The 24795-nt window shown below is 47.6% G+C and overlaps 1 protein-coding gene across 3 annotated transcripts in view; it reads right to left on the reverse strand.

The window, feature by feature from the left end:
• The window catches only part of TOX2 (TOX high mobility group box family member 2), a 158126-nt gene that overhangs the window by 76838 nt on the left and 56493 nt on the right, over positions 1-24795 (reverse strand). For all 3 annotated transcript variants that reach the window (XM_050806504.1, XM_050806505.1, XM_050806506.1), the window contains exon 2: positions 23796-23861. In XM_050806504.1, coding sequence (XP_050662461.1) covers positions 23796-23861 — 66 coding nt within the window. The remainder of the gene's footprint in view (positions 1-23795; positions 23862-24795) is intronic.

Below are 24795 nucleotides of genomic sequence, written 5' to 3' on the forward strand. Positions count from 1 at the left end.
AATTAGTTCAACCATTGTGGAAAGCAATATAGCAATCACTCAAAGAACGAAAAGCAGAACTACCATTCATTCAACCCAGCAATCCCATTACTGGATATATACCCAGAGGAACATAAATCATTCTTCCATAAAGACACATGTATGCAAATGTTTATTGCAGGACTATTCACAGCAGACACGGAATCAACCTGAATGACCATCAACGGCAGATTGGATACAGAAAATGTGGTATGTAGTACATATATACAGTATACACCATGGAATACTATGCAATCATAAAAAAGAATGACATGTCTTCTGCAGGAACATGGATGGAGCTGGAGGCCATTGTCCTTAGCAAACTGATGCAGGAACAGAAAAGCAAATACCGCATGTTCTCATTCATAAGTGAGAGCTAAATGACAAGAACTCATAAACACAAAAAAGGAACAGCAGATACTGGAGTCTACTTGAGGGTGGGAGGAGGGAGAGGAGCAGAAAAAATAACTAATGGGTACTAGGCTGAATGCCTGGGTGATAAAATAATCTGTACAACAAATCCCCATGATAAATATTTACCTATATAACAAACCTTCACATGTACCCCTGAACCTAAAGTTTTTAAAAAGTCATCTCAGCTAAAAGACTGCAGGGCAATTCAGTGTTTCTCAACTCTGTTTTCACAACAGAGAATGGCATCTTATCCAAACTCCAAATCCCATCAACTGGAGTTGAGCTCCTAGCACTGTAACTTCTTACCACGGGGATAGTGATTTCATGAATTCTGTGGGGAATGAAATGCAATTTTGTCAGGCTTGTCTGTGTCCATAATGACCGAGTCAAATTAATCATCTCAGATAATACCCCTGTGTCATCCAACCCAGACATGTTTAATAGAATCTTTCTGATTCGAGTCTCACCATACATCTGATCTGCAGAATTGCAGCACTTCTGAAAATCAGGACAATTATGCCTTTTGCTTGGCCTGTCATTCTCCTGGACTAAATTTGCTTCTTAAAAAATAAAAAACTAAAAGCCCATATCATATATAAGCCAAACGGGAGTGAAAAGCCGTATCGTTAAAATGAAGCATGGATTCTGGAGGAGGTGGGGGAGGGGAATGTAATATCTTTTTTCAGCCTTTATCTACAGGCAGAACCTCCAAGCCGAGCCAGGGCACTCACACAGGAGCGCGTCTAACACCCTCCCGCCGGCAGTCTGCCACGCTGCCAGCCACGGTTGCTCTGTGGCTGTTCCTGACCCTCAAATGCTTGGATCGGGGCAGACAGAGGCATCATAATGGGACAATGACAGACAGTCACATTAGACAGGAGTTTTGTTGACTAAAACTCTATCTGGGAACAAACATGATAATCCCCATGTGTTCTGGCTCAGAACACAATCTGACTCAAGCTACGGTTCCAGCAGCATCCTGGGTGATTCACCGTGCAGGGACAGGGAGGCTCTGGAAGGATACATGATTGGTGGGTGGGTCTGGGGGTCCTTTTCTTTAGGAAGAGGCAGTCCCAGCAGAACTTAAGTAGCAAAAGTGGCAAGGCTGGGGATAACTTGTGGGCAACAGCATTTGAATGAGAAGAGGCAGCCTGAACCAGGCATTGCCCCCATCTTACAGTTAAAAGTGAGTTAAGGAAGCTTACTTTTCCAATAAGTGGTAGACTTTTTGTGGGGAGGGAGGTGGCAGTGGGGGGAGACAGGGTCTGGCTGTGTCAGCCAGGCTAGAGTGCAGTAGCATGATCTTGGCTCACTGCAGCCTCTGACTCCCGGGCTCAAGCCATCCTCCCACCGCAGCCTGCTGAATAGCTGGGACTACAGGCACCAGCCACCACACCTGGTTAACTTTTTTGTATTTTTGGTAGAGATGGGGTTTTGCCATGTTGCCCAGGCTGGTCTCAAACTCCTGAGCTCAAGCGATCCACCCACCTTGGCCTCCCAAAGTGCTGGGATTATAGACGTGAGCCACCGTGCCAAACTCTGTTTTGTTAATTGACTTTTCTTTTTTGAGACAGGGTCTTGCTCTGTTGCTCAGGCTGGAGTACAGTGGCATGATCACAGCTCACTGCAGCCTCAATCTCCTGGGTTCAAGCGATCTTCCCACCTGAGACTCCCAAGAAGCTGGGACTAGAGGCATGTGCCATCATGTCCTACCAATTTTTTTTTTTTTTTGTAGAGACAGGGTCTTGCTATATTGCCCAGACTGGTCTCAAACTCCTGGCCTCAAGCAATCCTCCCTGCTTTCCATTCCGAAGTACTGGGATTACGTGAGTGAGCTACCGTGCCCAGCCTCAAATGACGTTTTTATAGCTACATATCCAACTGCCTCTTTGATACTTTCCTTCCCTTGGATGTCCTACACAAGGGCCCAGCAAACTTTTTCTGCAGATAACATATTTTTGGCTTTGTGAATCATATGGTCTCTGTCACAACTATTCAACTCTATTGCTATAGCATGAAAGTAGTCATAGGCCATATTTAAACTAAGGAGGATCCCATGTTCCAGTAAAGCTTTATTTACACAAAACAGGTGGAGGGTCAGATTTGGTCAAAGGCCCATGATTTCTTTGACATGCCCAGAACTGAGCTCATGGTCCTCCTTGTACCCACCAAGTCCGTTTCTCCCTCAGTACTCCTCTACCGGTGGCTCAATTTGGGAACCTGGGAGTGATGTTCAGTTCCTCCCTCTCTCACTCCCATCTCCAATCAGTCACAAAGTCCTGCCAGCCCCACCTCCCCATGTATCTCAAATCTTCCCACCATGATCCATCTGCAGAGCAACCATCCTAGTCCAAGCGGTCATCACCTCCCACACGGACTGCTATAATCGCCTCCTCAATGATCTCCTAACTTCCAATCTCTTTCCTTCCAAATTGTTCTCTCCATAGCAGCCAGGGTAGAGGTTCTACACACAAAACTGATAGTGATACTCCTGTTAGGTGATGTCCTCTTTACACTCAGGATACAGTGTGTGTGAAATCCTCTCTGCAGCCTGCAAAGTCCTGCATGATCCAGCCCAGTCGCGTTCCAGTCTCACCTCCTATGACACCCCCTCATCGCTATGGCCAGCCTGGATGGTGTCTGACATGCCACGTGCCTTTCTCCTTCAGGGGGGACTCGAACATCACTCCCAGGTTCCCATCTCGAGCCACTGGTGGAGAAATACTGAGGGGGAAACATGGTTGGTGGGTATGAGGAGGACCACAAACTCAGTTTTGGACATGTCAACATTCCTAAAACAGTTAGGATCAGCAAATCACAGACCATGGACCAAATCTGGCCCTCCACCCTTTTTTTTTTTTATAAACCCCACATGAATGTGTTTCATGTTCTCAAATCAGCATTACCTCTGCCATTTTTCTATTGTTTTATTCTATGTATTTGCATATTACATGCTATAAATATTACTCCCAATTTGTCACTTGATTTATAACTTCTGCCATATCAAGGGTTTTACATTTATGTTAATAACATTAAATGTATTAATGTATGATTTCTGGCTTCCACATCATGCTTAGAACATGGCTTCTCCATGCTGGTATTACTAAGACATTCAACCATGACATTTTTCAGACACGGGCCTGGCTGGATCTGAAGGCCATGATCCTTCCTTATGCCACACTACTTTCCCACAGTGGCCTCACAATGGGAGCTCCTTTGGCTCCAAGACATTGTGAGACGCTTAGACTTCCCTTTAAATCACTGCAAGGGATGCCACGCCATATGTACATGCCCTGCCCACATGTCAATGCTGGGAGGCCTTACAAGGGAGGTGGGGGTATCCCGGCTCCTACACGATCACTCCTGATGCTGTCCTGGGTCACTCACCTCTGTCCACATCACACGTGGTTGGGAGCTGCTCTTGATCATCCCAGCTGTCGTTCAGATAAGTCTCCCAGCTCTTCCACCTCACTGCCTCCACTCCAACCACATTCCTCAAACATGCCAGGCACACTCCCACTGTGGGGCCTTGGCACTGGCTGTTCCTTCTACTGCAATGTCCTTTCCCAGATCTCACTCCCTCGCCCCTTCAAGTCTTTGCTCAAATGTCACTTTCTCAGCAGCGCCTTCCCTGGCCACCCTGTTTGCAAGTGCAGTTCCTGCTGGCACACCCAGTTCCCCTACCTGCTCAGTTTCCCCACAGAACTGTTAACTGCAAACATACAGTATACTTTACTTTTTAAAAATAATGATTATGGCTGGTTGCGGTGGCTCATGTCTGTAATGCTAGCACTTTGGGAGGCCAAGGCAGGTGGACCACTTGAGGTCAGGAGTTCAAGACCAGCCTGGCCAACATGGCGAAACCCCCTCTCTACTAAAAATACAAAAATTAGCCGGGCATAGTGGTGCACGCCTGTAATCCCAGCTACTCAGGAGGCTGAGGCAAGAGAATTGCTTGAACCTGGGAGGCGGAGGTTGCAGTGAGCTAAGATTACACCACTGCACTCCAGCCTGGACGACAGAGCAAGACTCCAACTCAAAATAATAATAATGATGATGATTATTGCCTGTCCCCTTCACTAGGATATAAATTCCACCATTTGGTCACTGATATATTCCAAGGGCCAAAGACAGTACCTTGCACATAGTAGGTCCTCAATAAACATTTACTGAATAAAAGAATGCATGAATGAGTAAGGACTGGAGTGTCTGACTGCTTTGTTCACAGTTTCATCTTAGCGCCTACACCACTGCCCGGCACACAGTAGGTGCTTAGTAAATATGTTTTGGAGTGAATGAATGAACGTCCTAATGGTCTGCTATGGCATTGGGCCCGGTGCTGCACCATCTTTCCTGCAAGCTGTAAGAAGTCAGCAAAGGTCTGAAGCAGCCTCCCCGTCAGAGACGCTGTTCAGCATGAAATCATTCTAACTTGGCCCATCAGGGTCTCCTGGTTCCCAATCCTTATCTTAGCATCTCCCCATGAAGATTTGAGCCCCTACCTCTGACAGGCTGTGTGACCTTGGACAAGTCACTGACCCCTTTTCTGGGCCTCAGTTACACCAACTGTAAAAAGGGGCAACTGGATCAAGGGATTTTAAAAATCAAATTCAATTCATGCCTGTGCTCCTTGTGTGCAGGTACCCAGGCACACACAAGGCAGTGCTGATTTTAAAAGCAGCAAAAATGATGAGTAGGCTCTCTAGTTGTTTCTGTCTTAAAATAAGCTTCTGGAAAAATGATGTCTATTTGCAGCTTTTTTTTCTTTCCCATTTCTACCTTCTGAAAACGACAGAAGTAGCATTGCCTAAAAATGTGCCAAGCGCCAGCTGCCCGTGGATGAAGGCACTTAAGTTCTCCAAGAATGGTCCTCATGAGTGCCCTGAGATCCCAGGACACCAGGCTGAGCAGTGAAGACCTCTAGAGCACACTGCTCCATGGACAGTGCCCTGCTCAGACCCTTCAGAGAGGGGCCCCGGCCTCGGCTTGGTATCCACGGCCTCCTGGACCAAGTCCTGCAACCTTGCCTGATACTAGCCACAGTGAACTCACTGTAGCCCCCAGACACTGCATTCTGTGGTGTCACCGTGCCCCTGGGTGTGCTGGCCCTTCTGCTCATGCCATTGTCCTCCCAGGGGACAGTGACAGGAGTTCTACACAATACCCTACTGCCTTCCTAGGTGGTGGCACAACAAATGGGGCCCAGTGATCTGGGCAGAATGGAGCAAGGCCTGCTCCTCTTGCAGCCTGGACCCCATGCTCCTGTTACTATGCCCCAAACATCCCATCAGGGGGCTGCCACCCAGAGCTCATCTACTCCCCTAAGATGTAGTGAGCACCCACTCTGAACTAGGCTTGTGCTGCAACCTACAGAGTTACTAGTAAAATTTTTTAAAACATAGCTCAGCCCCCATCCTCACATTGTTCTGACCTGCTTTTCTAAAGCTTTTTTCAAAAAGTAATAGCAGAAACCATTTATATAGCACTTACCATGGGTAGGGGTATCCCTATCCTATGTACTTTTCACACATGAATTTGTTAATCTTCACAACAACTCTATGAGGCAGGTGTTATTATTATACCCACTTTACAGAGGAAAAAACAGAGCCACAGAGATGTGAAACTTGCACAAAGTCACACAACTGGTAAGAAGGGATGGAGCCATGATTCCAACTCAATGGTTCAGCTCAGGGGAACTGAATCCAGCCAACAATCAAAAGATGGAACTTGGAAGTGTATCCCCCTTCAGTCAAGCCATCAGATGAGACCACAGCCCTGACTGTCACATTAAGATCTCCAAGAGGAGATCCAGTGGCGTGATCTCGGCTCACTGTAACCTCCACCTCCTGGATTCAAGTGATTCTCTGGCCTCAACCTCCTGAGTAGCTGGGATTACAGACACATGCCACCACACCCAGCTAATTTTTATATTTTTAGTAGAGATGGAGTTTCTCCATATTGGCCAGGCTGGTCTCGAACTCCTGACCTCAAGTGATCCACCCATCTGGGCCTCCCAAAGTGCTAGGATTATAGGCATGAGCCACTGTGCCCAGCCCTAATATATGCTGTTTTTAAAATTAAAAAGCCTAGCTCGTGAATTGGCACCCTTAACAACCGTGTGATTCTGCTTCTTTATAAACAGAAGGGACTGGGCTCCTGCATGTGTGATGCTGAGCTTCCATGTTGATTCTGTCTTCACAGGCAGCTTCTGACTGCCTCCTCTCCCATTCTCTAACTGCTCTTCAGGGTGGGCATGTGCCGGCGCCCCACCAGCTTATGAATCCCCTCAGCATGGGCTTTCCCCTTGCAGTGCTTGGGGAAGGCAAGGTACACTAGGCCAGCACTTCTCAACCTGTAACATTCACACAAATCAAGTAGGGATCTGTTAAAACAAAGATTCTGATTTAGGAGACCCTAAATCAGATTGGGGACTGAAACACTGCATGCCTAACACGCTCCAGGGGATGATGCAGGTCCATGACCACACTGGGGATAGCACGGCCTGAATCATTAAAAGCACTTTGACTCAGACTAACCATGGTTCAAAATCCAGTCCATCACATGCAGCTGGGAGTCCTTGACCTCTGAGAAGAGGAGAGACTTACTCAAGGTCACATAATAAATTAGAGTTACCTGGAGCCATAACCAAAACCCAGTGTTCTCCCTTCTAGTCCAGAGTCCCCAAACTGCAGCTAAATCCACCCTCCTAAGTTCTGAGTCTGGACACATTTGAGTGCGTGCGTGTATATTCCTGCATGCGCCTACACCCGTGAATAAGTGTGTCAGATGGGCTTGTGAATGTGTCTAAACAGCATCTGTACCAGTGGGTTTCTGAGAGTTGTTCATCACCAGATATTAGCTCACCAGATACCAACTCCACTCCTACCATGTGCCAGGTCCCTGCCCCCACGAAACCCACAGTCTAGGAGGAAAGCAGCCATTAAGCAAATAAACAGAAACTAAAATCTCATTTGTGTGTGCTTGTGCACGTGTGAGAGTATTGCTCACACTAGCCCAAGAGCCAGGTGATTTATTATCTCCATTTCACTGCAGAAACTGAGGCAATGAGAGATTAAGTAACTTGCCCAGAAGCACACAGCAATGCTCGACGTGCCTTTCCATACACTGAGCATGCCTACAAGTTGTGTTTGTATTTGCTTGTATTTGTGCATGAATGTGTCTGTATACAAGCATGTGCGTGTCTGTGCCCAGAGAAACTTTTCCATAGATATCTTCACATGTTCCATTAACAAGATTTTCTGGCACTGCAGCACAGTATCACAAAAACCACACATACACACATGCATAGGCACGTGCTTTAAATGTTGATGTTTTGGTCGGGCGTGGTGGCTCATGCCTGTAATCCCAGAACTTTGGGAAGCCGAGGTGGGCAGATCACGAGGTCAAGAGATCGAGACCATCTTGGCCAACATGGTGAAACCCCATCTCTACCAAAAATACAAAAACTAGCTGGGTGTGGTAGCGTGTGCCTATAATCCCAGCTACTCGGGAGGCTGAAGCAGGAGAACTGCTTGAACCCAGGAGGTGGAGGTTGCAGTGAGCCAAGACCGTGATACTGCACTCCAGCCTGGAGACAGAGCAAGACTCAGTCAAAAAAAAAAAAAAAAAAGAAAAAATGTTGATATTTCAAACATTTCCTAAAACTCTGTCCACAGGGAAATAGAAGTGGAAGGCCAAAGCCTGCAGAGCTGAGCAGATCTGGGGAAGCCCGTGCCACCTGCTTCCCTGGGGCAAGCCACAGCCAGAGCAATTTCACAGCTCATCATCCATTATGAGGCTAAAATAATTCCTCCCCTCCCAGGAAGTTAAATACATTGTTCAGGCCGTAAAAGGTTCGTCCATCCATGTTCCCAGTGGGAACGTACTACCCTAGTGACTGGATTAACACAAGATACAAATGACCAAACCTGGCTAGGTTCCCTTCCCTGCTCGCCCTGTCTCTAAAATTTGAGATACTTGTAAAAATATAATGCCTTGATCTTTCTTTTTTTTTTTAATACCTTATTGAGGCATGGAATACAACAGAAAAGTGCACAAATTATAAATGTACAGCTCAATGAATTTTCATAAAATGAACAGATTCGTGTAAACAGCACTCAAAGGAAGGGAGAAAACCTTCCCAGCACCTCTGAAGCCCCTCAAAGTCCCTATAGTCACTCCCCACCCCTCTTCCAGGGTAACTGCAATTCACATTCTATCTCCATTGATTAGTTTTGCCTGTTCACGTGCAGTATGTAAATGGCATTGTCTAGAAAGTTCTGTCTTGTTGTCTGGTTTCTTTCACTCAACGTGTTTGTGAGACTCATCTGCTTGATGGCATGTGGTTACACATCATTCATTCTCATTGCTGCATAGTATTCCACTGTGTAAGAATATTTCAGAATCATTTATCCAGTCTACTTTGATGGGCATTTGGATTGTTTTCAGTTTTGAGCTTTAATGAAAAACACTCCTATAAACTTTTTTTTTTGAGAAAGGGTCTCACTGTCACCAAGGCTGGAGTGCAATGGTTCACTGCAGCCTCCATCTCCAGGGCTCAAGTGATCCTCCCACCTTAGCCTCTCAAGTAGCTGGGATAACAGGTATGTACCACCACACCTGGCTAATCGTTTAATTTTTTAAAACAGGGGTCTCATTACATTGCCCAGGCTGGTCTTGAACTCCTGGGCTCAAGTGATCTTCCCACCTCAGAATTCCAAAGTGCTAGGATTACAGGCATGAGCCACCATGCCTGGCCTGAATATTCTTATGTGCATCTTTTGGTGAACATATGAAGGCATTTGTGGAGTTGAATTACTGAGTCACAGAGACTTACGTTCAGCTTTAGATACTGCAAAATGGCATCTATGGTGGTACCAATTTACACAGCAGTGGGTGAGGGTACCGGTTCCTCCAGATCCTTGTCAACTTTATCTTTTACATGTTCTCCGTTTCGGTAGGAGTGCATCATGTTAATAAATTTTAAAGCCAGGCACGGTGGCTCACACCTGTAATCCCAGCACTTTGGGAGGCTGGGGTGGGCAGATCACTTGAGGTCAGGAGTTCGAGACCAGCCTGGCCAACATGGCAAAACCCCGTCTCTACTAAAAATACAAAAATTAGCCAGGCATGGTGGCACGTGCCTGTAATCCCAGCTACTCAGGAGGCTGAGACAGGACAATCACTTGAAGCCAGGAGGCAGAGGTTGCAGTGAGCCAAGATCTCACCTCTGTACTCCAGCCTGGATGACAGAGTGAGACTCCATCTCAAAAAACACATACATACATACATACATACATACATACATACATACATACATTTTAAAAGGCTTCCTCATCCCTTCCCATTATATCTTTCCCGTTGCAATCGCCAACAATGGTTTATGAAGGCTAGTGGCAACAATAAAACTACAACTGCTCAGTTTACACACGGCACAAGTGTAACCACTAGCCACAAACTTCCCACCCTTGAGGGCCATCCTAACAGTCAATAGCCAAAGGTCATGTCGTGCTAACTTTTAAAGCCTTTGGGCAGTTATGAAGAACTTCACTGAAGGTTTTCTTCAGGCGACTTATAAGAGGAAGATCCCACCTCCCAATGCACAGCAACCTTCCTCAGAGCCCTCCTTCCCCATCTCTCTCTCCAAAGGCAACAGTCACTCTCATGGCCCGCTCATCCTTCCCCAGCCAGACCCACACTCCTCTTAAAGCCATGCACCTCAGCTCCCCAGTCTGCTTTCAGCACCCTCCCAACTATGAGCTCAGCGTCACTGGGTGGCTGTCGGCACAGACCCTGCTACCTCACAAGCAGATGCATCCTCTAAGGCCTGCATCACTCGCCTGACCTGAGGGCTTCCGGGCCCCTACTTGGGGCTGATTATGTACCTGTCCCATTTTACCTTACTGAAAATAATGTTTTCCATCTATAAAATGGGTATTTTTGTAGCACCTCAGGATCACTACCATTTGCTATATGCCAAGCACTAGAATAACTACTTTGGTATAAACACATCTAATTTACTTCTGCATCACTTTGAGGAACTTCTAAAGACAAAATTGAAGCTCAGAAAACTTGGTTAACCTGTCCAAGCTTCCCCAGCCACGTGTGTCAAGATTATCATTTGAGCCCAGTTCTGCCTTCTCATGTCATTACCTTTATAACCCAGCGTCTTATCATCATCCCTAGGGGGCTGAAATGTGACACACAGCCTCTAGCCTCATCGCGGGGCCCTCTCGGCATTGTTGTGACTCAGCCAGGTGGGGAAGGCCAGTCTCTGACCTCTGGGGCAGACCGTCATCCCTCCTGGGTGCTCGTCATCCCTCCTGGGTGCTCGGGCGGTGGGTGAAGGGGGCTGAGCCCGTGGCTGTAAGTTAACCCGGAAGGTCCCTCAGAGATATTCATCCAATTGCCATTCACAGATGCAAAAACCAGAGCCCAGAGAGGACAAATGACCAGTCTGAAGGGACACAGGCAGAGCAGCCAGACCCGGGATCCTGACCCTCCGGAAGATAAGAACCCAGTCCCATTCTGAGGAAGTCCCCACGCCTGGCTTCATTTCCACTTCTTGGTCACGGGTGAGCTCACATGCAGCAATGAACGATATATAAAATCTTTGTTCTCTGACCCTGCCCAGCAAAAACTCAGGTCCTACAGGGGATGCTAAGTTCGAGGTGACTGGGAGGGGGGAAGAGTGCTGTTTTTAAGAAAAGCCTTGAAATCACGTGTCCACCCCACTGCTATCCCCTCCCCCAAGCCCCTGCACTTCCCACATCATCATCATTGTTTCCATCCCATTTAGAGAGAGTGAACATTTCCTGGGATTCAATTTCTCTCATAATAGTTGGAAGGAAACAAAACTATATGCCATAAACATTCACTGCATTGTATGAAAAATATCTTTATGACAGGGGAGGCACCATAAACGCAGACCAAAGTCCTCCCCACATCCATCCCCCAATGCCTCCATGCCTGTGCCCTCGAATATTTAAACATCTCACAGGCAGGAATCAAGAGCTTTAAAATACATTTTCGGCCATTGGGATGTAAAATTAAGATTGGTGAGATAAGTACTCACTCCTCCTCGGCAGTTTTCTCTCAATGAAAATAAGAGAAGTTAGGCCATTTTCTCTGAGCATGTGTTTAGGGTTGATGGGGGAGAGCTCATTAGTTCAATCTGACATATACTCAATTCTCTCCATATCCATAGGATAGGCTTTTTCCCCCTCCTTGTATTTTATTCTCCAACTGTGAAGTGATGTTAAATTTCATCAGATGTGAACAAAATCTATGGTCTTGAAATAGTTTCCTTTAAGGCCCCCGGTATTTATTCAGAACTCATGAATCATGCTCTGATAACACAACCATAATTATTTTTAAAGTGTGATGTTTGTGGCTTTAATAGGAAATGCTTGCAAAAGGCCTTTTCTCTTTGATTGTTTGTAATCTTAGCGGTAATCACTGCTGTTACCTTCTCCGCACCACAGCGGGCAAAACACAATTTCATTTTAATATGAATCGCGAGCTCTTCACCCAGGTTTTAATTAAAGCAATAAAGGCCTTGTCATCTTTGCCCTTTACAGTGTACACAGACTCAGAGGCTAGAGTTACTAAGACGGAAATCTTAGATTTCAACAGTAGCAGCAGGGTGGCCTGCCTCCAATACATTTCCTGGGGAGGGTTTTTATTAGTTTCAAAAAGTGTCACCCTCCTCTGACTCTGTGCTGCAGTTTCCTCTTCTGTAAAATGGGACAGCAATAGTGCCTGCCTACACAGTTAATATGAGGATGAAATGAGGCCAGTCATGGAAAACATTTAGCCCCAGAGCCTGAGCCTAAGAAGGTACAGGGCAAATGTTAATGATCATTGTTATCATCATTATTTAGTGCTGGAAAAAGCAGACCATCTACCCTCATTATTCACATGAGGAAACAGGTTCAGAGTGAGACCAGCACAGGTGAAGGCCTAACAGCAGGGTGGAACCTCGAATTCAGAGCTCCTGACTCTTTTTCCCATTCTGGGCATCTGACACTGCCCCCTGCTGGAAGGAGGCTGTGACTTCGAGGCCGCAAGGACCTCAGTGCTCAGGGAACGGCAGGTCTGAGCTCTCCTCTACAGGCTCACCAGCTCCTTGTCTTCTGGCCTCCTGATGGTACCATCTCCCCACCCTAGGTCTATGCTTGATCCAAGTGGTGGGAGAAACAGACCAGGCAACCTTGGGGATCTGTGAAGAAAGGTTGCTGCACAAACATATGGTGGTGCTGGAACCAAGAGCAAGAATCACGAACTCCAAGTTCTTGTGTGTCTGTTACATGCAGGTGTGGTGCAAGGCACTGAGAAGCCTCATTCTGTAGCATGAGGATGTTGGCCTGTATGACATGATGGCTGCACTCCAGCACACATTCTGCTGGAGCATCGGGAAGGGATGCTACAGGAGCAGAGGGGCCAGGGGACACACTGGGTGCTGCCCATGCCCTATGAGGCTCACAGCCAGCAGGTTCACATTTGGTGGCACACACTGTACCCCAGAGACCTGAGGGCACCCCAGGGAGCACCTCATGTGTAAATCCCCAGAATCTTCATGTTCAACTGTGCAGTGTCATTCCCCTGGCAAACAGCTCTGTAGCCACTGGGATTCTCACTCTAGGAACAAAGTACCCTATTCCCAGCCTTGCCTTAGAACACGTCTTTTGCTTGCCTCCTGCCTCAACAGGAATTTCAGAGGAATTGACATCCTTCTCCCTCTCCACTGCCCCATCCATTCAGACCCCTGCTGATTGTCCCTATAAATCCCACCACACCCAGTCCCATCAGCATCCAGCCCCTCATTCTTCCAGTCTTCAGTTCTGGGTACCACCTTCCCATCCACCCCACCTCTGCATCCTTCCAGAACCCTTCAGCTCAGCCACCATGCTGTGCTCAGCTGTGGGCTCCTCGCCTCCCAGGACCTTCTCCCCCATGCAGCTCCCTGCTCCCAAGGCACACCAGGCCCCTGCCAATGCCATGGCCTGCTCACTTCCAAAATCACCAGCCAGCTTCCCACTCTGAATAGGGTGTCCTTGCCATCCAGCTGCTTCCCAGTAGCTCTTCCGCTGCACTGGACCCTGGGCCCCCGTCTTGTCTCTATACACAGCTTAGATTCTCTGATCCTTTATGACAGTCTCTTTTTAGCGAAAAAGCTGTTGTGTCCTTCTGACGCACCTGCCTGGCAGACCTCTTGCCCTGGATTAACCCACCCGTCTCTCCCACAGCACCAGCACCAGGAGCTCACTCTCCCATGCCCTACAGCAAATACCCCAGACCTCCCCACCACCTCTCACCCGCAGTCCCCTGGCTCTTGGCCCACCAACTCTCTGAGAAGACTGACACTTTCAGGTGCAGACACCCGCTGCTCCCAGCCAACCCACCTAACAAAGCCACACTCCTTTTCTCTGCTGTCCTCCACACCCAGCACTCCCAGCTAAGGCCAGAGCCGCCACCTCTGAGCAGGATCCACACCCTCCCACTTTCTCTGAAATCTGAAAGCATCCCTTAGCCTTTCCCCCTCCTAAACCCAGAGCTTCATCCTCTCTCTTGACACCTTCCATTGATGACTAAATATTCTAAAGGCCTTTCTTTAAAAAAAAAAAAAAAATCCCTTCTATGGAATCCTCATCTCATTGAGCTTGGCCCTGGCCCTTGTCCTGCACAGCTAAACTTCTCATACAAGTTGTCTATATTTACTGTTTACATGTCCTCACCTCACGCTTCTCAGTCTGCCCATGGGACCTGCACAATGACTCTGCACATGAAAACTGCTTATACTGAAGCCCAGAGTAACTTCCCTTTTGCTAAGATGATTGGACACATTTCAACTTTCATCTCACCCAATCCCTCAGAAGTGTTCGAGCTAATTGACTCTCTCCTCCTTTTTATTTAAATTTTATTTAACTTTCTAAAGTTATAATAAATTGCCATGGTTTAAAACTCCCTAAACATAAAAAGATACAGTGAAAAGTATTCTTTCTATCCCTGCCCAGCACCTGCACAGTTCCCATACCATACACACATGCATGGAGGTACATGCATATACAATATGCAAAGCCACTACTAGCTTCCATATATCTTTCCAAGGTTATTTAATCAAATGCAAGCACATAGAAATATACATTCTTATCACCTTTTTGTATAAATGGTAGCACACTGTACGTACTGTTTTACATCTTTTTTAGTAAAGCAATATCAAAATGAATAGTCTTGAATACATCATTTATCATATGTACAGATATATCTGTAGGGCATATTTCCAAAAAAAGAATTGCTGGGTTAAAGGTCAATGTGTTTGTAATTTTTATAGATGTTGTCAATTTACCCTGCCCACAGCAATGTATAAAAGTACCTGTTTCCCCATAAGAACTCCAATCGAGTGTGTTATCAAACCTCTGGATTTTGGTCAATCCAATTGGTAAAAAATGGCTCTTTTATGATTTATCTCATGAATGATTCTTAGCACTTTTCACTTACTTAAGAGCCACTTGTATTTCTTTTTCTGTAAACTATTGGTTCATATCTCCTTCCTTTTTTTCTACCAGGGTTTTGAACTGATCTCTAGCAACTCTTTATGTATAAGGGTGATTAGTTCTTCAACTATGGTGTGAGTTGAAATTCTTGCCCAACTTTTGTCTACTGACTTTACTTATGCTGGTTTGGCCATACAAAAGTCATATGTTGATTTTATGTTAATTTTTATATTTATATTAATTTAGTTTTATGTTAATTTATGGTCCAATTTTGAGTCTTTTCTTCTGAGGCTTTGAATAGTAGAAATGCCTTCCCCACACCAAAGTTGTAAAGTATACCTTAAGGTTTGTTTTGCTGGTGCCTTTATGGTTCCCTTGAGTATATTTAAATGTTTAACATTTATCAAATCATTTATTTTTAATTTTTGTGTGGACATAGATGTACATATTTATAGAGTACATCAGACATTTTGATACAGGCATGCAATAATAATTACATCATGGAGAATAGGGTATCCATCCCCTCAAGCATTTATCCTTGTGTTACTAACAACCCAATTATACTCTTTTAGTTATTTTAAAATATGCAATTATTGACTATAGTTACTTTGTTGTACTATCAAATATTAAATCTTATTCATTCTTTCTATTTTGTACATAGTAATCATCCCCATGTCCCTCTCTGCCCCACTACCCTTCCCAGCCTCTGGTAACCATCCTTCTACTCTCTTATCTCCATGGGTTGTCTTGATTTTTAGACCCCACAAATAAGTGAGAACATGCAATGTTTATCTTTCTGTGCCTGGCTTATTTCACTTAACATGATGATCTCTAGTTCCATCCATGTTGTTGCAAATAGACAGGATCTCATTCTCTTTTTATGGCTGAATAGTACTCCATTGTGTACAAATACCACATTCTCTTTATCCATTCATCTGTTGATGGACACTTAGGTTTCTTCCAAGTCTTGGCTGTTGTGAACAGTGCTACAACAAACATGGGAGTGCCAACATCTTCAATATACTGATTTCCTTTCTTTGGGGTATATACCCAGCAGTCAGATTGCTGGATCATATGGTAGCTCTATTTTCAGTTTTTTGAGGAACCTCCAAACTGTTCTCTGCAGTAGTTGTACAATTTTACATTCCCACCAAGTGTACGAGGGTTCCCTTTTCTCCATATCCTCACCAGCATTTGTTACTGCCTGTCTTTTGAATATAAGCCATTTTAACTGAGGCAAGATCATATTTCATTGTAGTTTTGATTTGCATTTCTCTGATGATCAGTCATAGTGAGCAACTTTTCATGTGCCTGTTTGCCATTGCAGGTCTTCTTTTAAGAAATGTCTATTCAAATTTTTGGCCCATTTTAAATTGGATTATGAGATTTTTTTTTTTCCTATAGAGTCATTTGAGCTCCTTATATATTCTGATTGTTAATCTCATCAGGTAGTTTGCAAATATTTTCTCCCATTCTGTGGGCTGTCTCTTCACTTTGTTGATTGTTTCCTTTGCTGTACAGAAGCCTTTTAACTTGATGTGATCCCGTTATCAAGGAACTGTGGATCCGACATCCTTTTCCCGTAGATCCCCTCTCTTTTTCTTGAATTACTCTGCCCTTGGTTTCTAAGACTCCAAGTTCTCCTCCTACTTCTCAAACCACTCCTTCTTAATCTACTTCACAGCCTTCTCCTCCTCCTCTACTTTGCCTTCAAATGTTGGAGCTCAACATCTCAGAGTCATTGATCCTCTGCTCTTCTTATTCTTCCCTCTCTCTCCATAAATCTCCTTCACTCCCAAAGTTTTGACATCATGGGCTGAAGATATCCAAATTTACTTCTCTCATGAGCTCCAGATTTGTACCATCATCTACCTACTTGAACATCTCCACGTGGATGAGCATCTCAAATGTAACACATCCAAGTCTGGCATCATCAAACCTGCATCTCCCAAGGGTTTCCCCAACTCAGAAAATGGTACCACCATGCCTGAAAATGGGCTCTTGGTAGAAGCCTAGGAGTCATCATTTTCCCCTCCATTTCTCTCTCCCTCTATGTCCATCACTGCCCACCAACTTTATCTCCAATGCATCTACTTCTTTCCATCCCCTCTGCTACAGTCTAGATCTTGATCCTTTACTTGGCCTATTACCACACCCTCCCACTTGGTCTCCCTGTATTCATTCTTGTCATTGAGAGCTTTTAATACTGCAAATCTGATATCATTCATGACATTCAGTCTGACTCTAACACACACACACACACACACACAAAGTTCTTTCAATAATTCCTGTAAAAATGTGAGCTCTTTGGCAGAAGTGGTATTTAGAGCCAAGAGAATGGAAAACTCCACACACAGCCAGGAAGGCTGTGATGAGGAGGTGACATTTGCAGTGCCCTGAAGGAACAAATAGGCATTTGTTGGTTGAAAAACACTAGGGGACTCCCATCAGAGGAAACAATGCATACAAAAACACCAAGTTGTAAATGAGTGCAAGAGGTGACCAGAGGTTCTTGTGTGACCAAAGCATTATATATGGTAATAAAAACAAGTCATAGCTATTTTTTCCGAACTCTGGTGCTTTACATACTCTCAATTTAGCTTCCTCTGAAGTACGGCCTGAGATGGGGATGCCTGTGAAAATGACTTGAAGAGGGCTCTCAGCAGAAGGAAGGGAGGCAGGACACGACAGGGGAGGAGCTGAGTAAGGATTTGGCCTCAGCTGGAGTCTGGCTGGATTAGCTGGAGCCCATGAGGAGTTGCAGAGTTGGTCACTCCTTGAGATAAGGATGTTGGTTTCTAGACCTCTCCTTCTATCCTCTCCTGGGTTCACAGTTCCAATTTTCCAAAGAAGGAGTAGCTGTGAATAGTAGCAGCCAACACTCACAGCAGCTGAATGATAAGCGGGACTCTGGGGAGGCAGCAAGAGAATCCACACACACACACACACACACACACCTCATTTACTTCTCATGACACTCTAGGAGGCAGGCGCTACTCCTCCCGTTTGATAGGAAGCTACTATCACTTGCATAAGGAAATCTGGCTCATGCTGAGGCATGGAGGAGCTCGAATTTGAATCCAGGTCTGCTGAGTCCCAAGTCCACTACTCCCTTTCCTCCTCACCTCATCCCAAGAAGGAGACTCTTTCTGGGTCACATAATCAGGAAATACCCATTCCTGTAAATCCTGGACAGAGTCTGCTCTCAACAGGAAAGAACTGACCTCTACCAGGTCCTCTACCACCTGGAGCTGCTGATGGGGACACAGCCGTATCTGAGAATTATACCTCATTCTCAGGCCACCCTGGCAAGTCTGGTACAAAAGTAACCCAAGGTCCAAGGAGGGAGAGGGAGTGTGATCATTTGTAAAAGCTAAAGCAGCTATGCGAAAATTTCTGTGGAGACTTGCAAAAACCAAACAATGGAGCATGCATTTGCAGAAAAAACTTCAAGCCCATAGAGCTGCTGTGAAAGTTCTCAAAAAGGGACACAGTCAGCTGATACATACCCTAGGGGAGCCTCTGTCTCAGCTGCGGTTTCTAAGTAAAGAAGATGGTATTTCAGGAGGAGTGTTACATTAAAGAGCAGGTTTGTACTATGATTTGAATGTTCTGAGCCAGGCATAGTGACTCATACCTGTAATCCCACCACTTTGGGAGGCCAAGATGGGCAGATCACTTAAGGTCAGGAGTTCAAGACCAGCCTGGCCAACATGGTGAAACCTTGTCTTAAAAATACAAAAAAAAAAAAAAAATCAGCTGGGTATGGTCATGGGCACTTGTAACCCCAGCTACTCGGGAGGCTGAGGCAGGAGAATCACTTGAACCCAGGAGGTGGAGGTTGCAGTGAGCCAAGATCTGGCCACTGCACTCCAGCCTGGGCGATAGTGAGACTCTGTCTCAAAAAAAAAAAAAAAAAAAAAAAAAAAAAAAAAAAAAAAAAGATTGGATGTTCTGGAAGCAAATGTTTTCCAGAAATGGCTTCCCACTGATATTCACAGCCTTACATATAACAGGTGCCCAATAAACATTTGCTGATTGGGTGAACCTTGTATTTAACTGTATTTACAAAAAATATTTTATTCCATTTAGAGTGTTTATCCTCTGAATCCTCTAGTGGCTGTGAAAGCTTCATTTTACCCAAATGTTGATGTCAATCATTAATCCAGTAGGGTTGGGACAATACAATTTCTGCAGTTGATGAGACGATACATTGTGAAAGGGTGTTCGTGTGTGTGTGTGTGTGTGTGTGTGTGTGTGTCGTGAGTTCAAGAAGCACTCCAGGGAAAAGAGGAAGGAAATATATAGGACTTTCATCATTAAAGACTAGAAGCCAGTAGGGTCCCACTGAGCTGTAGGGAACTATTGGTACCAGAAAAGTCTACTTTTCAATAAAATCAGCATGAATCATATCCCATATGTTTCCTACATGTGGTAGTTTGTAAAAAGGCCACAATACTTTGCAGCCTTTCCCACCAAGAGATAGAGGCTATTTCCCCATTCCTTGATTCAAGGCTGGTCCTGTGACTGGCTTTGGCCAACAGAATGTGTTGGAAGTAGATGTGTGTTTATTTCAAGCCTGGACCTCAAGAAATCTTGCAACTTCTGCTCTTGCTGCTCTGGGAACCCTTCTCCTACCATGTGAACAACCTGGAGCTAGCCTGCTGGAGGCGGAGAGACCATGTGGAGCACAGGTGACCCTCCCAAACCAACCGGCCCATTGCTGATCTGGCAGCGTATTGCTGCTGCTAAAGTGATCCTAGGCAACGCCAGAAGAACCATACAACTGAACTCAGCTAAACTGACGACCCACCAAATCATTAACTAGATAAACATTTGTTGTTTTAAGCCACTAAGTTTTGAGGTGTTTGTTATGCAGCAAAAACTAACAGATACACTATAAGAAATCTAACTGCAATTGCAAATTTGTTCACATTAAGATTGGCTCATGCCACTGGCTAGACTTAATTAATCTCAGAGAATTTTGATATCTTCTTCATAAAGTCCTAAGTTAGGGAGACCCTCTGGGTCACAGCATAAAAGATTTAGAAGGACCCTCAGGAAGTCCAACCACCTTGTTCCACTGTTAGGAACACTGAAGTTCAGAGAAGAGCAGGGGCTACCATCACGCATTACACAAATATTTTCTGAGTGCTCTCGGTGTTCCAGACACTATGCCCCACTGGGATACATAGCATTGGACCAGAGAGACCAGATCCTTTCCCCATGGTGGTCAGTTTAGGGTGGAAATCAGGCATTAACTAAGTCATCACAAGATAAGTAGACCACAGTGACAAACATCATGAATTAAAAAGACCTGGTGCCATTTTAATGAGAATCATGGAAAGGGGACCTCACGTGGGTTTGGCAGTCACAAAGAGCTCTCTGTAGAAGTGACATTTAGGCTGAGGCAAGTCAGTGGACAAGGCAAGGGAAGCTTGTGGAGCTCTGAGTCTGAGCTTCACAAGTTCGAATGCCAGCTCTAGTGCTCCCTGGCTGAGTCACCTTGATTGAATCAGCCAGCATCCTGGATCTTCAGTTGCATTATCTATAAAATTGACTGAACAATAATGACTACTCATTCTTGAGGCTGTTGTGAAGATTAGCTGAAATAACCATTGAGAAAAAGGTTTTGCAAGCTGCAAAGTGTTGGGGGGAATTGTTGAGGATATGACTTTTAATGGTTTGGGGAGGGTGACATTTATTTGTACCAAGTCTCCTCTCCAAAATACTGTGCTCCCATCTGCCCAGACCTAGAGCAGACACACAGCCCCACTGAGTCCCACTTTCCCTTCTTGGTGGAAGGACATTGCCAATGCTTTCCAGAAGGTTCCAGAACAGAATTCACCATAATATAGTTCTGAAAACCAGGGCTCAATATGTTAACAAAAATACTATCTAAACATTGTGAAAAGGCTCAGATGAGATGCCAGGGCTAACTCTGGTCTGCTGAGATGACATTTCAGTTGATTATGTACAATTAAATGACATCAGTGGATTCTTCCAAAATAACCACTTTCAGGGCCTGGAGTCTTGCCCACCAGTCTCGCATGTTGGTGCATGTCAATGCGATATAAAGGCAGCTTTGCAGCAGCGGCATGATGCTCACACAGGGACAGGCCAGAGAGGGGCATGGTATGGTGGCCCTGGCATGAGCCATCCTGCAGTGGCAGGAGAGGGGGCGCAGCACCCTGCAGCAGAGCTTCCATGCCCCACTAAGACTACAGTATCTTCCTCACTAGTAGTGCCCCCTAGGGCCACGGGCCCTTGTCTTACTCGTCTATGGCCTCCATGGGACCTGTCACAGAATAGGGACATAAATATTTGTGAGTTAATAGGCTTCTACTGCCCCAGCTGGAAAATATGTGCCGGGCCTGATGGCTGAGGGGCCACCCAACTTGGACTGCCATAGCCCCCACAATGGTAGAGACAGAGGGTGAGGTCAGCTCCAGGACCGGGGTTGCCCTCCCATTTCCCAAGTTTCTCAGCAACTATAACCCTCCTTGGCTCTCCAATCAGTGTCCTGAGCTGGTCCCACCCAGCAAGCACCACTGCCTTAAGGAACCATCCTCCACGATGCCATGCCTGCAATGAGAACACTCCCTGCTATCACATTCTGCCATTGAGGACCCTCCCTGGGGCCCCCGCCTGCAGTGAGGACCCTCCCTGCGGCCCCCGCCTGCAGTGAGGACCCTCCCTGGGGCTCCCGCCGGCAGTGAGGACCCTCCCTGGGGCTCCCGCCTGCAGTGAGGACCCTCCCTGGGGCTCCCGCCTGCACTGAGGACCCTCCCTGGGGCTCCCGCCTACAGTGAGGACCCTCCCTGGGGCTCCAGCCTACACTGAGGACCCTCCCTGGGGTCCTGCCTGCACTGAGGACCCTCCCTGGGGCTCCTGCCTGCACTAAGGACCATCCCTGGGGCTCCTGCCTGTAGTGAGGACCCTCCCTGGGGCTCCAGCCTACACTGAGGACCCTCCCTGGGGTCCTGCCTGCACTGAGGACCCTCCCTAGGGCCCCAGTCTGCACTGAGGACCGTCCCTGGGGCTCCTGCCTGCAGTGAGGACCCTCCCTGGGGCCCCAGTCTGCACTGAGGACCCTCCCTGGGGCTCCCGCCTACACTGAGGACCCTCCCTGGGGCCCCCGCCTGCAGTGAGGACCCTCCCTGGGGCTCCCGCCTGCACTGAGGACCCTCCCTGGGGCTCCCGCCTGCACTGAGGACCCTCCCTGGGGCTCCCGCCTGCAGTGAGGACCCTCCCTGGGGCTCCCGCCTACACTGAGGACCCTCCCTGGGGCTCCTGCCTACACTGAGGACCCTCCCTGGGGCTCCTGCCTGCACTGAGGACCCTCCCTGGGGCTCCAGCCTACACTGAGGACCCTCCCTGGGGCTCCAGCCTATACTGAGGACCCTCCCTGGGGTCCTGCCTGCACTAAGGACCGTCCCTGGGGCCCCTGCCTATAGTGAGGACCCTCCCTGGGGCTCCAGCCTACACTGAGGACCCTCCCTGGGGTCCTGCCTGCACTAAGGACCGTCCCTGGGGCTCCTGCCTATAGTGAGGACCCTCCCTGGGGCTCCAGCCTACACTGAGGACCCTCCCTGGGGCTCCAGCCTACACTGAGGACCCTCCCTGGGGTCCTGCCTGCACTAAGGACCGTCCCTGGGGCTCCTGCCTATACTGAGGACCCTCCCTGGGGCTCCAGCCTACACTGAGGACCCTCCCTGGGGTCCTGCCTGCACTGAGGACCCTCCCTGGGGCTCCTGCCTGCACTAAGGACCGTCCCTGGGGCTCCTGCCTGCAGTGAGGACCCTCCCTGGGGCCCCAGTCTGCACTGAGGACTCTCCCTAGGGCCCAGCCTACAGTGAGGACCCTCCCTGGGGCTCCTGCCTGCAGTGAGGACCCTCCCTGGGGCCCCAGTCTGCAGTGAGGACCCTCCCTGGGGCCCCAGTCTGCAGTGAGGACCCTCCCTGGGGCCCCATCTGCAGTGAGGACCCTCCCTGGGGCCCCAGTCTGCAGTGAGGACCCTCCCTGGCATCAATCAGATTGTGCAGGGATGACCTTCCCCAGGGTCCTGACCTGCAGTGAGGACCCTCCCTGATCTCAGCCTGCAGTGAGGACCCATCCTGGGATCCCAGCCTGCAGTGAGGGCCCACCCTGGCATCACGTTCTGCAGGGAGACCCTGCCTGGACCCTCCGCCTGCAGCGAGGACCCTCTGTGGCATCACAGTCTATAGTGAGGATGCTCCCAGCTGAGAGAAACGTTAATTTTCAGAGACCAGGCTCTCAGTGGAAAATCTGATTCCAACTGGCATCTGTGACCCCCAACGGGCTGGGGTTGGGACAGCCTTGCCCAGGAATGACTCTGCTTCCTTTGCTACCAGCAAGGCCCTCACAGGAAGCCTCTGCTCTCCTCCCTTGTGCCCTGTCCACAACCCTCCCCTGTGGCCTTCAACTCCCAGCGGGCAGGAGAACCATGCATGCCTATGCATGGGTGTGTGCATCCAAACCAGAACATGTCCCCGTGGTTGCTGTGTGGTGGCAAGAGGCAGGCGGCACCAGGGAGCAGCAGGCACCTCAACTCACTGCTGCTGAAAAGCTGCCCCAAGCGTGGGGAGTGTGGGCAATACGTTTCAAGTTTCATCCAGTTCCCAAACCATTTTAAGCCAAGAGTAGCCAGGTAGCTGGTTTACAGAGAACACTGTAGTCCCACTTCGATTGTGCCTTTTAAGGATTTGCTATTTGCTATTCTTGATCATTCAGAGAGAAGACAGCAGCAGGCTGTGCTGGCCCCCACTCTGCACCCCCGACTCCACCCAGGAAGAGCTCGGCTCCAGCCAGCCCAAATCTTAAGTTCAGGAAGGATGGGGCACCCACCTGGCTGGTTGACAGGAGCTCTGGGTTTCCGTCACTCATCCCCACGTAGGCACTGTCACCATCAAACTAGAATAGAGAGAGAGGGAGAAGCAGCTCTGATTAAAATGCTCTCAGGAAGGCACCAGGAGAAGCAGTCCGAGGAAGGCAGGACGAATGCAGGGGACTGTGGGGGCTGCAGAAGCCAAATCAGAGCCCAGGATGCCCAAGGCCCCATTTCAGCAGGGTTACCTCTAGGGTGGAAGGAGCAGCCCCTGTTCCATGGCCCTCAAGTGTTCAGGTTCATGCTGTTAATCACATTTAGAATGAAAACAGGAAAACCTTTCTGCCCTCTATAACTTATCCATAGACACAGCAGGCTGCCTTGTCAGGTGCTGAGCTGCCCATTCTTGGAAGTATGCAAACACCTCCCTTGACCAAAATGATATCAGGTGATCAGCTAAAGCTGATCCCGTGTGCTGGGGGAGGCCAAGAACACCAGAGCCTTGGGATCATGACAGCCTTCCCCAGACATGCCCTCCAGGTCCTGCCATCCTGAGTGGTTTTGGCCCATCACCTATGCCATCCCAGCCCCTAGGGCCACGCCTGGCTACAGGCAGTGAGGACTCTGGTAGAGACCATGTACAGGAACTACATCCTGTGTGCAAAGAAGGTGCTAAGTCTGGATTCAGGAAGATTTCCCTATACATCTGCCTAAAAATTCAGGAGCAGGTGCAGGGGAAGAGATGTGGGCTCTGGGACCCCTGTCTCCCTCTTTGCCCTGAAGTGTGATCTCAAGCTGGTGTCTCAACTTCTGAGATTCCTCATCTGTTAAATGAGGGTGATGCCTGTCGGCCCCTCTTCATAGGATGTTGCACTGTAGGGCACTTGACTCAACACATTAACAGGGAGAGCACTTAATTCCAGTTAGTTCCCTTCCTTTGAGCTAGGTGTCTTAGATAGGGTTCCCTAGAAGCAGAGCCTGAGGCAAGGGTTCAGATGCATGTGGTTATTAAGTGCTCCT

Source organism: Macaca thibetana, chromosome 10, assembly GCF_024542745.1.
Source record: "Macaca thibetana thibetana isolate TM-01 chromosome 10, ASM2454274v1, whole genome shotgun sequence".
In the NCBI taxonomy this organism is placed as follows: domain Eukaryota; kingdom Metazoa; phylum Chordata; class Mammalia; order Primates; family Cercopithecidae; genus Macaca; species Macaca thibetana.